Genomic DNA, 15,049 nt, shown 5'->3' on the forward strand with positions numbered 1-15,049 from the left:
GGAATCCTTTATTCCAAACTCCACTTTAAAATCTCGTCTTTTATCTAAACCTTGGTTTTCCGATAAATGTGCTAAGGCTGTTCAAGAGAAGAATGTTGCATATCGTAATTGGTTTGTTTCTAATTCTTCAGTTTCATTTTCTGCCTACACCAAAGCTCGCAACAATTGTAAAGCAGTTATTAATCAGTCCAAACTAGAGTTTGAACAGGCTAAGAAAACTTGCTTCTTGCCCTAATGGTAGCCGAGCATTTTGGTCCCTTGCCAAAGCTATTGGCCTCAACTTTTGCCCATCTCTGCTCCCACCTCTGTCCAAATCAGATGGTTCTGTTGTTACTTCAGCCAAGGATAAAGCTCACCTGCTAGCATCCCATTTTTCTTCCAACTCATATATTAATGATCTTGGTAAAACACCTCCCACCATTCCCAACACGCTCCATTCAATGCCTCCTGTGGTCTTCCGTCAAAAGGATGTCAGAAGGATTTTGATGAATCTTGATGCTAAGAAAGCTCCAGATCCTGATGGTATTTCTCCACTTGTTCTCAAAACCTGTGCTCCTGAACTTACTCCTATTTTTTGCCACCTTTTTTCACTTTCTTATTCCAAAGGTGTTTTTCCTTCTGCTTGGAAATTTGCTCACATCCAGCCAGTTCCTAAAAAAGGTGACAAATCCCTCCCATCCAATTATCGTCCCATTGCAATTACTTCTACTCTTTCTAAAGTAATGGAGAAATCAATTAACCGCCAACTCTTAAACTACCTAGTAACCTTCCGTCTGATCAACGATCACCAATATGGATTCCATCAGTGTCGATCCACTGGTGATGTGTTCTGGCTTATGTTACCCATTTATGGACTAATTCAATGGAAAGGTTCGGTGAAACACAAGTAGTTGCTCTTGACATCTCAGAGGCTTTCGATCGTGTTTGGCATAAAGGTCTTCTAAACAAGCTTCCATCTTATGGTTTGCCAACTGTTTTTAGTAATTGGTTATCCAGTTTTCTCTCTGATCGATCGCTCACTGAGGGTGATGGTAGATGGCTCTCTGTCTTCTAACTTCTCTACTAATGCCGGTGTTCCCCAAGTATCAGTTCTTTCCTCCACTCTTTTCCTCTTGTATAAAAGTGAACTTCTTCCATTGACTGGAAATCCTATCCATAGTTTTGCCGATGAAAGCACATTGCATTCCACTTTCCAGTTTGAGAAACTTCGCCTTTCTCAGTTAGCTTCAACTTCTCGAATATCTGCTACCATTCCTTAAATGCCGATCTCCAAGTGTTTCTCCAGTTGGGCAAAGACAACTTAGTTGACTTCAGTCCTGCTAAAACTCAGTCTTGTCTTATATCTCACAAAAAGGATTCTTCTGCTCCTATGCTTATCTCTAGTGAAACTCCGATTTCTAGGCAAAATGATATATCTCTTTTGGGGATTACCCTGACTTCTAATCTCTCTTGGCACAAGCACATTACAAATATTGCTTCCTCTGCATCCAAAAAACTTGGTTTTCTCTTTTGCTCTCGGCATTACTTTTCTTCCAAACAGCTGCTCACTGTGTATAAATCACAAATCCGCCCTGCCATGGAACATTGTTCCCACATCTGGGGTGGTGCCTCCAAAACCTCTCTCAGGCTTCTTGATTTCATTCAGAAGAGGGCAGTTAGGTTAATTAATGATTCATCTCTAACAGAGTCTCTCCACTCGCTTTCTCATAGACGCACTGTTTCTGCTGCATGCCTCTTCTACAGATACTTCCACGGGCACTGTTCTTCTGAATTGGCTTCTATAATTCCCGCTCTCTCTTTCAAAACAGTCTGAACAAGTGCCGCCACCAGCCAACATCCATTTACTGTCCAACTTCAAACTCATAGAATCAACTTTTCTTCTTCCTCGTTTATTCATTCAACTGCCGTTTTCTGGAACAACCTTCCTTCATACATATTTCCTGAAAATTATAGTCTACAGAAGTTCAAGTCGAATGTCAACAAATATCTTCTTTCGTCTTCTCAACCTCCAACCCAAGGACGGTACTAAGTACTATAGGTTCTAATACCTCTTGTGTTTTGGATTTACATAAAAAAAAAAAAAAAATTACCATCTAAAGCAGTAACATCATTTAAAGTGAGTCATCTTCTTGCAAAAAAATGCAAACCATTTTCTGATGGTCAGTTCATCAAAGACGCATTTTTAGAAATAACAAATTCTCTTTTTGAAAATTCATTTAATGTTGACTTAGATACGAAACCAATTGCAGTAAAAATTGCTGAGATTTTTTCATGTGAAATTATTACATTTCTAAATGATACCTTCCTAAAAGCCAGATCATCAGAAAAAGACTTTTGGAAATATGTTTGCCAAGAAAAGTACCCAAATGGAAAAAAAATTCCTGTTTTGGTTCCATATATCTGTGTGAATCGGCCTTTTCATATTTTAAACAAACCAAGACGAAGAATCGTTCTACTCTGACCCACTTGTGTACAGAAGATTCTTTACGATTGGCCTTATCACAGTATGTCCCCGATTTTGAAAGCTTGGCAGATGACATGAAGATGCAAACTTCACGTAAATAAAAAATTTAAATATATATGAATTTAAAATAAGAATTCTGAATTGTATTTAATTTTAAAATTTATAAACAACATTTTTAAATATGTGTTGATTAACTTTTTTTAATCATGTGCAATGAAATTCTTTAGCTGGTATGTCGCAGCACATTTTGAAGAAAAAAAGTAGATCGCATCACAAATTAAGTTGGCCACCCTTGGCCTATAGCATACTCTCACTCATATTTTTGTTTTCTGAGTGCTTATTTCAACAGACTGACTCAATGTTACACTGGCAACCCATTTCATATGGTTGTACTGCTACAGAATCTTCTTAAACAAGAGCCTGGCTTCCCTCTTCTCCAATCCTATCTGCCGTTTCTTTACTTGTGTTACTCACCATATTAAAATTCTTCATTCCTTGTGTGAGGGTGGCACCATTTTTCTGATATCCCCGTAATGTCCTCATTTCATGAATTGCCACAATATTTCAAATTCATCAATTTATTTACTCTGCTTCTAGCATTATTGTATAATCAGTTGTGTATGTATATTTTTGCTCTTAGTGACCTTAAACATAGCTAATATATTTGCCTGTGTCATGAGTATCCCTAGCAAGTCTTGTAATTGCCATGTACCTTTCTTTCAGGCTGCTGTACAGTACTGCCCTTAAACTCAGTATAGATGGCGCCCCCCCCCCATGTCCTGGGCCCTATATATCACAAGCACACAAAAAAAATTTATTAAATAAGAGAAAAAAATGTAAATTTTTTTACATTTTTTCAGAATCAAATCGTATAAAATAATTGTTAAAAAGACATACACAACCAAGTGATTTAATAGATAATTTTGAATATTTTAGAAGAAAAATAAATTTTTTTGAAAACATATGAAAAATAATTTTAATTTTTCGAATTTTTATATTTACTTTAATTTACATTTTTTAATGAAAATATATTCGAATTTTGTACGCTTTGATACAATTACATTTTATTTTTTAATCCTTTAGATCATTGAAAATGAGTACAAATCGAGATCGTGATAGAAATAGAAAATACGAAAGAGGAGCTCATAAAAGAAAAAATGCTGAAAAGAAAAAGGAAACAAATCTTGAAATGGACGGTCTGCTTAAATTTTTAAAAACTGGAAACAATGAAAGTGGGCAGACTTCTGTCGAGCATGACCCACATAAAATTTGAAACAGGACATTACAAATTCTTTATTTAACGAACATATAATTACTGATCAAAACAATGAAAATGAGCAAGAAAATTATTCTCATCAAATCTACAACTTGAACAGGTCAGATGAAATCCCTGCAACTTCATATTCTTTAATAAATGAAGATTTAATTATTGATCAAAACAATGAGAATGAAAAAGAGAATTATTTATATCAAATTCACAACTCAGAAGCAACAGATGCAACTCTGGCCTGCCCGTTAGAAGATGAAGAAAATTACATTCATGAAATTGGCAAATTGAACAAGGCAGACGAAACCTCTGGAGCTTTACTATGTTTATTGGATGATGATCCTGGAAAATGGCCATCACAACTTTCTGACAGGGCGAGAATGTTTCTAGCAAAACACAATCTGATTCAAATTAATGATTATGATTTTCCATTGGATGAACATGGCAGAAAATTTAGTATTTCATTTTACACCAAAATTCTTTCAAATGGAGAAAGAAACTAGAAACTGGCTTTTATATTCTAAGTTCAAAAACAAAGTATTTTGTTACTACTGTTACATGTTTCACAACCAATCTTCAAGATCAGCTTTGACTAATGAAGGTATTTCTAACTGGAAACACTTAGGTTCTTGATTAAAAAAACAAAAAATGTTACTTGCACCCAAAAAAAAGCACACATGCAATTACTACAACTGAAAAAAAGGATGAATAAACAGCAAACGATCGATAGTATTCAACAAAGACAAGTTAATGCTGATATAGAACATTGGCATGATGTTCTTAAAAGAATAATTTTCTGTGTCCAATAGTTAGCCAAGCATAATGATGCTTTTCGTGGCACTAACAGCACGATATTTACAGAAAACAATGGAAAATTTCTGGGTTTGGTAGAAATGATTTTGAAATTTGATTCTAGAATGGCCAGACATAAGACGGATAAAAAATAATGAAACAAATGATCACTATCTAGGATAGAGAATTCAAAATGAGATTATTAATTTAATGGATAATAAGGTGAGAGAAGAAATCACACATAAAATAAAAGAATGTTGTTGTTTGGTTTTTAGGAGCATTAGTAACTAAGGCCATATTGCTCCGGGATATGCGGTGGTCATTCCCTGACCTTTCCACATCCTCCGTATTTGGTAAAATGAAAGAAGATAAATATTACTCAGTCCAATTAGATTGTATGGGGGACAAAAGCCATGTTAAACAACTAACATTTATTATATGTATTTTTGAACTACCAGAAGAAGAAAACAAGGAAATAGAAATTAATGAACATTTCATTGGTTTTACACCTGTTGTAAAAAGTACAGGTTTTGACTTTAGTGAAGAAATGAAAAAACAACTTTCAATTTTAGGCATTAATTTAAAAGATTGTTGAGGGCAAGCCTATGATAAGGGTGCTAACATAGTTAAAGAAAAAGGTGTACAAGCCAGAATTTTGGCCAAAACAGAATCATTCTTTGTGCCATATATGGTGCATAGTTTGAATTTGTTACTAGGAGACATGGCCTTAACTGTGCTGATAGCGATTACATTCTTTGGAACAATTCAAAGATTATATGCAATATTTTCTGGATCTGCCCAAAGGTTAGATTTAATTTAGACAAGATACGAGATGCACTAGAAGAGTTAAGCAAAACAACAGAAGATCTTCAAATAAAGAACGAATCGTGGTCTTTTGCAGAAAATGAAATTAATTTTGAATTTGCACTATCCACAGTTACTTGGTATGAACTGTTGCTTGCTGTTAATAATTTTAGCAAAAGCTTACAAAAAACCTAAACAAATCTAAGTTGGCTGTTTCACTTTTAAAAAAAAATTTTAATTTTAGAGAAAATGTTTTTTTTTTTTAAATTGAAAGAAACTGCACATGAAATATGCAACAAAAGTGACATCCCAATAAAATATAAAGAAATTAGAACAAGGAAACGAAAATGTTTGCATGACTATGAAGGAGAGGATTTGATAACCCCAAAACTAATTTCTATAGAGACTATTTTCTGGCCATTATAGATCAAGGTATAGTCTTGATTGAAGAGAGATTTGAACAAATTGAGCAACACTGCTATTTTCGGTTTTCTTTATAATATCCCAGCATTGAAAAATTTGAAAAAAGAACTTAAGAAATACCATATGGATTGAGATATTACTTTAAGAGATGGTGAAAATTGTGATATAAATAATAGCGATTTATATGATGAAATTAAAATATTTTGTAATATTTTCTGTGATAACGATAATTTATTATATGTCCTTGTTTATACCCCAGAATGACCACTGGGTTAGTGGAGTTTACAATAAATTATCAATACAAACATTAATCATATTTAGCAGTCACAGGCTTGAACCCTGGTCCACTCAAAGAGCACGTGCTACTGCACTCTCGCTCCTCACCACTCTGCTATGTCAGGCCTTCCCATATGCGACCTCATTACAGTGTTTAAACATAATGTTTAAAAATGTAAAATTTGTTGTTCATTTCCGAATTTAAGTATTGCTTTAAGAATCCTATTGACAATTCCAGTTGCTACTGCCTCAGCAGAGCGAAGTTTCTCCAAATTGAAATTAAATATGCAGGCCTCCATTTATACTCTTGTCCCGAGGCCTGCTGCTGTATGTCCTAGCAGAATCATTACAAGAATCAGTTTCACATATATTTATGGTTGCAATTAATCTGTTAGTCCCAAACAAACTAGCAGTTTTTCAAACCCACTTAATGCTGCCTTGATAGCATCAGTAAATATTCTTGTACATATTTTATTTAAGTGTATTTCATCCCTGTAAAAAAAGTCCCTCCTTTTAACAAGTGTGGCCATGCTAAGAAAAATTTTCTCCCATGAGCATTGCACAATCTCTCTCTCCAATGCTGAATTAATTCACAATGCAATGTACTCCCTCCCTCCCTTCATGCCTGGGCAAAATTCTGCCTGACCCGTGAGTAGACTCTACCATTGAGTTGGTTAGCTGAGTGCATGCTAGGTGCTCCATTTTAATTTATTCAATGGCATCAGCTCTTTATCTCAAGCACTTAGTTATTTGGTTTTTAGGAGCATTAGCAACTAAGACCATATTGCTCTGGGGATATGCGGTGGTCATTTCCTGACCTTTCTGCATCCTCCGCATTTGGTGGTCACGGGCTAAAACCCCAGTCTAATCAAGAAGCGTGTGCTACGCACTGCTGCTCCTGCCCATCTGGCTATGGAGGCGCCTCAAGCACTCAGATTTTTCTCAAAATGTTGAATTTAATTGAAATTTAGCCCTAATTGCAGCTTTTTCTCAGCATTTCTTTATACCTGTGAAATAAATCCTGGACCACCTTTGCTTAATATCATTAGTTTTGCATGCATGTACAACAATATCAGTCTTGTCCTTAAAAGATGTTAACTGTTCAGGAATATCTTTAACTTTTGTCCCAGCAGATGTACCCTGACCTTATTTTATCTCTGTTATTTGCATAATATGTGAGTGAGGTCCTTTTTGCATAAGATAATTCCCATTTCTCTGACAATAGTTACCAACAATAGCTACTTGCTGTGAGACCAGCACCTTCCATTTCTGAAAATCCTGCTGTGCTGCATGACATGTGAGTAAAAGCTCTACCATTGAGTTTGGTAGCTGAGTGCTTGCTGGGTGCCCTGTTTTAATTTCTTAGTGACATCACCTCTTTTTCTCAAGCAATGAGAAAAAGAGGTGCATTTCAACCACATAGTGCATTTCTATGGCTCTATGTCCTCCTTTTTTTCTCAAAACTTTAGTGCTCTATGTCTTTGCTTTGTTTCTGTATTGTGAGGCATGATTTGAGCTAAATTTAAATTTAGTTAGAAGTGATAGTTTAATAAATTTAACTAAAAGTGACAAATTTAACTTAATAGTGATAGTATAGTGCTGTAGTAAAAACTACAGCACTATACTGTCACTGTTATTTGAGACACATAAGTACAGTTATAACACTATACTGTTACCAGTTATTGCGTATGTATTTATTATGCTATAAAATTACATTGCACATTATGTTATAAAATTAATAACTTAGAGATTTACAAAGACTTATAATGTTAATTATGTACTTAAAGAATTTCACAAAGGAATAATAAAGTGTCTTTATGTCATACTTCTGTCAATTCAGTGAATATAATTTAGAATTTGTGGCCACACAGTAGCTGCTACATGCATTTTCCTTCATTTATGTAAGGTCAGTTAACTTTTTGATTATGTGTGTGTGTGTGTGTGTGTGTGTGTGCGCGTGCGCGCGTGCGTGCGTGTGCGTGTGTGTGTGTGACGCTAGGTATAACAAGTGATCTTGTGATATTGGATAAATTGCAATATTAGTTACAAATTTTAAGGTCATATTTTTGAATTTTAGGTTCAGGGAACTTACTGTCCGAAAATTTTGTTCCTCCTTGGTATTTGTTAGAGAATCATCATGGGACCAGGTAAGCACTAGTTGCATGCAATGTTTAACATAAATAAAAATGAAAACAAATAAAAACTCTGATTTTAGTTATTATTACAAGTGTATATTTTTTAAAATTATATTTCATCAAATATAAAAATATTTTGTGTTCTTACTAAGTTATATTATTATAATATCAGTTAATAAAATTAGATAATTTTATCTGAGTTTATTATTCTTTATATCATGCTTCTTTATGAGTTTGAGTATCCTGATTTTAATATGACCTTAGTATTTGCATAGGATCAGTGGCTTGTCCAGAAAGGAAAGAAAAATAAATATGCAATAACCATATATACGATTTATTAACAATGTTTAACTTCTGTACAGAATCTTTGCTGCAAGTAAATAACAAGCTAAAAAATCCCAAATTAAAAAGTGGAAACCTTCCTTGGGTTAATCAGGAAAATTTCCTTAAAAATATGCATTTCGATGCATTTCGTTTTTTCATGGTGACTGTGATCATTCCAAATCAAGAGCTGGATATAGTTGCCCCTTGTAGTTTCGTCCCACCTCTCTTGGTACCTCTTCTCAATTGACTATGTCCTAGTGTAAGCTCTGCATGCTCTTCACTAATATCAAGGGTAAAGGGTAGGGTTTTGTTTTGTAAGGGTGATTACAGTGGTCTCAGAGAGTTTTTAAATTCTATAGAGTGGGACCATCTGATGCTGTTCCAAGAAGAGCAGTGCCCATCAATAATTGCTTTCTTTCTTCTCCCACTCACCCATTCCTTTATCCAAGCGATATCGTCCCCTTAAAGCCACATTGTTCCAATTTGTATAACAATCTTTTATGCACAACAGGATCAAAAGCTTTCTGAAATCCAAGTAAATAATGCAAAATTATTTTTTGTGTCCAACTACTTTGTTACTGCATCTCAGTGTCCATTCAGATTGGTCAGGCAAGATTGCCTTTTGACAAATCCATGCTCTGACTGCAGTACAGGCACTCCTTGGCTTACGTAATAAGTCGCTACCATAAAACAATAAAAACAATTTGCACTTGCCGGTTTATTGGTCTTTTTCTGTTAGCGCAATCTATTATAAATGGGTAGTAAACTTGATCTTATTGCATTTGCAATAATTGGAATTCTGTGGGTTTTTACATTACAGTATTATGATGAAACGAGTTCCCCTTCACTGAAATCTTCAGTCATATAAAAAATATAAATAAATTTTCAGAATCTTCTCTTCGTTCCTACTTACTTATTACAATGGCGAAGGGAAAGGGACCAATGGAAAGTGCAAGTGATGGCAGTGCTAGGAAACGAAACAAAATTGATTTAGAAATGAAGATGATTAAGAAGTACGAAACGGGACAAAGTTTGTCATCTATTGCATGGAATTAGGTCTCGCTGCTTCAACAGTGAATACTATTTTAAGGGACAGTGTGCGTATAAAAGAACCCGTTAAAGGATCAATGCATTTAAGATCAATGGTGATCACAAAACAGCGTTCAGGTGCTATATCGAAGATGGAAAAGCTATTAATAATATGGATGGAAAATCAGATTCAGAAGCAAGTTGATTCAACTACTGCTCATCTCAGATGCCCAAATTATTCGCTGTATGATTCTTTTCGCCTCAAAGGTGGTACTTGTGCATATGTCCGTTCTGATATTCCCTGTCAGAGACTTGGCAATTTGGAATCTCCTCTCTTTGATCTTAAAATCTCTCTACCTCATTGTGTCAAATTCATCTGTTGTCTCTACCATTCTCCCAACTCCACTAATCATTTGGAGCTCTTTGACTTCCTCTCTTTGCAACTTGACTTTCTCCAGTCCAACTTTCCTAACAGTGAGGTAATTTTCCTTGGTGATTTTAATGTTCACAACTCCAGCTAGCTTCCATTTTCTAGTCACACCAACCTCTGGTCAAGATGCTGCGGCTTTTGCAATTACTAATGACCTTGCGCAGATTGTTCATTTACCTACAAGAATACCGGACAATCCTAATCATACAGCCAATACGCTTGATCTTTTTCTTACAAACAACCCTTCTAAGTACACGGTCGAAGTGAGAGGTCCTTTAGGCACTTCAGATCACAAATTGGTGATTGTCTCTTCTATAATGGAGACTTTATCTCATGGATATTCCCAACCTCGTGTTGTTTGGCATTACAAAATGCAAAACAGGATGACCTGCGAGACTTCTTTTCCATGGTCGGATTACTGTTTCAAAAGTTCTGATGTCAACATTTGCTCAGATCGTGTCAGTGAAATTATTATTGCAGGAATGGAATCTTTTATCCCACACTCCACTTTAAAATCTCGTCCTTTATCTAAACCTTGGTTTTTCCAATAAATGTGCTAAGGCTGTTCAAGAGAAGAATGTTGCATATCGTAATTGGCTTGTTTCTAATTCTTCGGTTTCATTTTCTACCTACACCAAAGCTCGCAACAATTGTAAAGCAGTTATTAACCAGTCCAAACTAGAGTTTGAACAGGCTAAGAGTAGAAAACTTGCTTCTTGCCCTAATGGTAGCCGAGCATTCTGGTTTATTGCCAAAGCTATTGATCGCAACTTTTGCCCATCTCTGTTCCCACCTCTGTCGAAATCAGATGGTTCTGTTGTCACTTCAGCCAAGAATAAAGCTGACCTGCTAGCATCCCATTTTTCTTTCAACTCATGCATTAACGATCTTGGTAAAACACCTCCCACTATTCCCAACATGCTCCATTCAATGCCTCCTGTTGTCTTCAGTCCAAAGGATGTCAGAAGGATTTTGACGAATGCTAAGAAAGCTACAGGTCCCGATGGTATTTCTCCACTTGTTCTCAAAGCCTGTGCTCCTGAACTTACTCCTATTCTTTGCCGCCTTTTTTTCACTTTCTTATTCCAAAGGTGTTTTTCCTTCTGCTTGGAAATTTGCTCATATCCAGCCAGTTCCTAAAAGGGTGATAAATCCCTCCCATCCAATTATCGTCACATTGCAATTACTTCTACTCTTTCTAAAGTAATGGAGAAAACAATTAACCGCCAAATTTTAAACTACTTAGAAACCTTCTGTTTGATCAACGATCGCCAGTATGCATTCCGTCTGTGTCGATCCACTGGTGATATTCTGGCTTATGTTACCCATTTATGGACTAATTCAATGGAAAAGTTCGGTGAAACACAAGTAGTTGCTCTTGACATCTCAAAGGCTTTCGCTCGTGTTTGGCATAAAGATCTTCTAAACAAACTTCCATCTTATTGTTTGCCAACTGTTTTTAGTAATTGGTTATCCAGTTTTCTCTCTGATCGCTCACTGAGGGTGATGGTAGATGGCTCTCTGTCTTCTAACTTCTCCACTAATGCCGGTATCCCCCAAGGTTCAGTTCTTTCCCCCACTCTTTTCCTCTTGTATATTAATGACCTTCTTCCATTGACTGGAAATCCTATCCATAGTTTTGCCGATGATAGCACATTGCATTCCACTTTCCATTTTGAGAAACCTTGTCCTGCTCAATCAGCTTCAACTTCTCGAAAATCTGCTACCAATTCCTTAAATGCCGATCTTCAGGTAATTCTCCAGTGGGGCAAAGACAACTTAGTTGAATTCAACCCTTCTAAAACTCTGTCTTGTCTTATGTCTCGCAAAAAGGATTCTTCTGCTCCTATGCTTATCTTTAGTGACACTCCGATTTCTAGCAAAATGATATATCTCTTTTGGGGATTACCCTGACTTCTAATCTCTCTTGGCACAAGCACATTACAAATATTGCTTCTTCTGCATCTAAAAAACTTGGTTTTCTCTTTCACTCTCGGCGTTACTTTTCTTCCAAACAGCTGCTCACTCTGTATAAATCGCAAATCCGCCCTGCCATGGAATATTGTTCCCACAACTGGGGTGGTGCCCCCAAAACCTCTCTCAGGCTTCTTGATTCCATTCAGAAGAGGGCAGTTAGGTTAATTAATGACTCATCTCTAACAGAGTCTGCACTCTCTGTCTCATAGACGTACTGTTTCTGCTGCATGCCTCTTCTACAGATACTTCCATGGGCACTGTTCTTCTGAATTAACTTCTATAATTCTTGCTCTCTCTTTCAAAACAGTCCAAACACGTGCCGCCAACATCCATCTACTGTCCAACTTTAAAGTCATAGAACCAACTTTTCATCTTCCTCGTTTATTCATTCAACGGCTGTTTTCTGGAACAACCTTCCTTCATACGTATTTCCCGAAAATTACAGTCTACAAAAGTTTAAGTCCAATGTCAACAAATATCTTCTTTCGTCTTCTCAACCTCCAACCCAAGCATGGTATTAAGTACTATAGGTTCTAACACCTCTCGTGTTTGGGGTTTACATAAAAAAAAAAAAAAAAAAAAAAGTGTCCCTGAGTCCAGTGGCTATTCAAGCAAAAGCAAGAAGCTAAACATCGGAGCCACCCTGGTGGCTCCGATGTTTAGCTTCATCAATTTCTCTTCCACTTACCTCTTGGTTATCACATAAATAGAATTTAATTTGATATATTTTGAATTAGCATTAACATTTGCATTAGTAGACGCTCATGATGCGAGAAAGTAAGCTTATACAGCATCAGCCAAAAAAAAAAAAAAAAACCCATTTCACTGATCCATCCATTCCATATATTTGTCTAGTTCTGCCTTGAATTTATTTAAGCTATCAATTTCCACAACAACAGATGGAAGTTTGTTCCAACAATCAACTACCCACTGGCTAGAGGCAAACTTCTGCACATCTATTCTACAACTGTCTTTCCTCAGTTTGAATCTATGCCCCCTCAGGTTTGTAATCTGAGCAAGAGGAAGAATCCCATCAGCATTGAACCTGTTCAATCCATTCAAGGCCTTATACACCTCAATTAGATTGCCTCGCAGGTGCCTAGTCTCCAGAAGCTGCAGTTGCAGAACTTAATCCTTTCTTCATAAGAGCACCCCTTTATTCCCTTCACCAGTCTTGTTGCCCTTCTCTGTACTCGTTCTAGCAACTCTATAGCCTTCCTAAAATGAGGCTTCTAGATCTGTATGCAGTACTCAAGGTGTGGCCTGACCATTGCCTTATACAAGGGGATAATCACCTCCTTATCCCTGCTCGCAAAATTCCTGTATAATTGATAGAATTTAATTAGATGTAATTAGAATTTGAATATACTTGTCAATTTTTGGAGACAGTGTGTGTGTGAGAGAGAGAGAAACATCTTTTATGAAGGCAACATTAGTATTCTTTTTATTAATCAGATATATTTTAAGTACTTTAATCAGTTTCGCAGTCTTCAATAGGAGAGCTCAGTTAATAGCAAGATAGTAGAGATCACTTGCCTCCTCACTGCAGAGATGATAACTCTGTGCATTAAATGTATATCGTAACATGCCATTACTTGCCCTGAGGCCAAGAGATTCAAGCTCTCCAATAAAAATTTATGAGATTACTTGAATTTTTGTTAGAGTTTTATTACATGTTTTTATGCATGCTAATTGGATTTGTTATGCTTATGCTTTTATTTTTTATGTTGAATGAAATTATGATACATGAAGAGAGTTTTTATTCATGTTTATTTTAACAAATTGTATTAACTTTGTTATACATTTGTATAACATCAAGATTCGTCAAGGTTTTCATTAGTTCATGAATGCTCTTTACTAATTGTTTTTCATTTTATGATTTGAATTTGTGCATTATAATTTGGGACCTAAGTGCATATGGGTCTCTTATTCAGGTAGACTTAAAGTCAGGTCATCTTAAATGAAATGAATGTCTCTACTAAGAATTCATCTTACTGTACTTTTGTTGAAAGTAGTGCCAGTTCTTGGCAAGAGGAAGGACGTTATGTGGTTGTTTTCCATGAAAATTAATTACTATAATTAATAGCCACTCTTATACCACGTGAAATTAATAATACAGTTTATTAAGCTTATAGCCCAAACCACTATAGAGTATGCACTTCAGGTTTTGGAAGTATCAACAATCAAGCGTCTGAGAGCAGCACGATCTGATGATGGGTATTGGCAAGATGACTGAAATATCACCTTAAGTGTATAGTGGTTTGGGCTATAAGCTTAATAAACAATATTATTAATTTCATGTGGTATAAGAGTGGTTATTAATTATAGTAATTAATTTTCAGAGATTTCACAGTTCAGCTTCATAGCCACTAGATTGATGTGTAAAGCAGTATTTCCCAAACTGGTTTGCAGACTAATGGGGTTTTGTGGAGAGACCTTTTGCGGTCTGCAAATGATTTCCAAAATTTCTTATAAACATTTGAAATTTACAGCATAAAAACAATGTGGTTAAGCCCTGATAGGGGTCCTGGAATTTTTAAAGCTAAAAGCAAATATGTCAAGTTTGACAACTCAGGGCTGCATTTAAGCATGATGAGACCCTAAGCCATAGTATGTGAAATGGCTCCAAAATGTGTAATTATAGATTTTTAACTTCACAGAAGTAAACACCAAGGTCCAAAGACATGATTTGGTACTTTGCTGTTTGGCTTCATACTTTGTAGCCTAAATATGATACTCTCAGCACTGCTGTGAAATACTAACCACAAGGCTGGAATTTTTAGTTGCTGCGATGACCAGCAAAGTGTGAAATGCATAAAACATAACACAGTAGGTTGTAAAAACAATGTGCATGGTAAGCTTATTGGCTTTCTTTTTTTGTTATTACACAAATTTTGGTTCTAATTAGGAAAGAAAAAGTAAGTAAAGTTTATAAAGAGAAATGTTGGCCTAAGATATCATATGTTTGAAGAATTTTTTTTTTTTTTTTTTTTAATGAAAACCCCAAACACTAGAGGTATTAGAACCTATAATACTTAGTACCGTGCATGGGTTGGAGGTTGAGAGGACGAAGGAAGATATTTGTTGACATTAGACTTGAATTTCTGTAGACTGTAATTTTCAGGAAA

At 35.7% G+C, this 15,049-nt stretch overlaps 1 protein-coding gene across 1 annotated transcript in view; it reads left to right on the forward strand.

Annotated features, from left to right (window-relative positions):
- Positions 1 to 15,049, forward strand: part of Sec5 (exocyst complex component secretory 5) — a 444,876-nt gene that overhangs the window by 74,337 nt on the left and 355,490 nt on the right. Inside the window, exon 6 of the mRNA XM_090380740.1 lies at positions 8,104 to 8,173. Coding sequence (XP_090236866.1) covers positions 8,104 to 8,173 — 70 coding nt within the window. The remainder of the gene's footprint in view (positions 1 to 8,103; positions 8,174 to 15,049) is intronic.

Source organism: Mastigoproctus giganteus, chromosome 9, assembly GCF_048544385.1.
Source record: "Mastigoproctus giganteus isolate SK-2022 chromosome 9, ASM4854438v1, whole genome shotgun sequence".
Lineage (NCBI taxonomy): Eukaryota > Metazoa > Arthropoda > Arachnida > Uropygi > Thelyphonidae > Mastigoproctus > Mastigoproctus giganteus.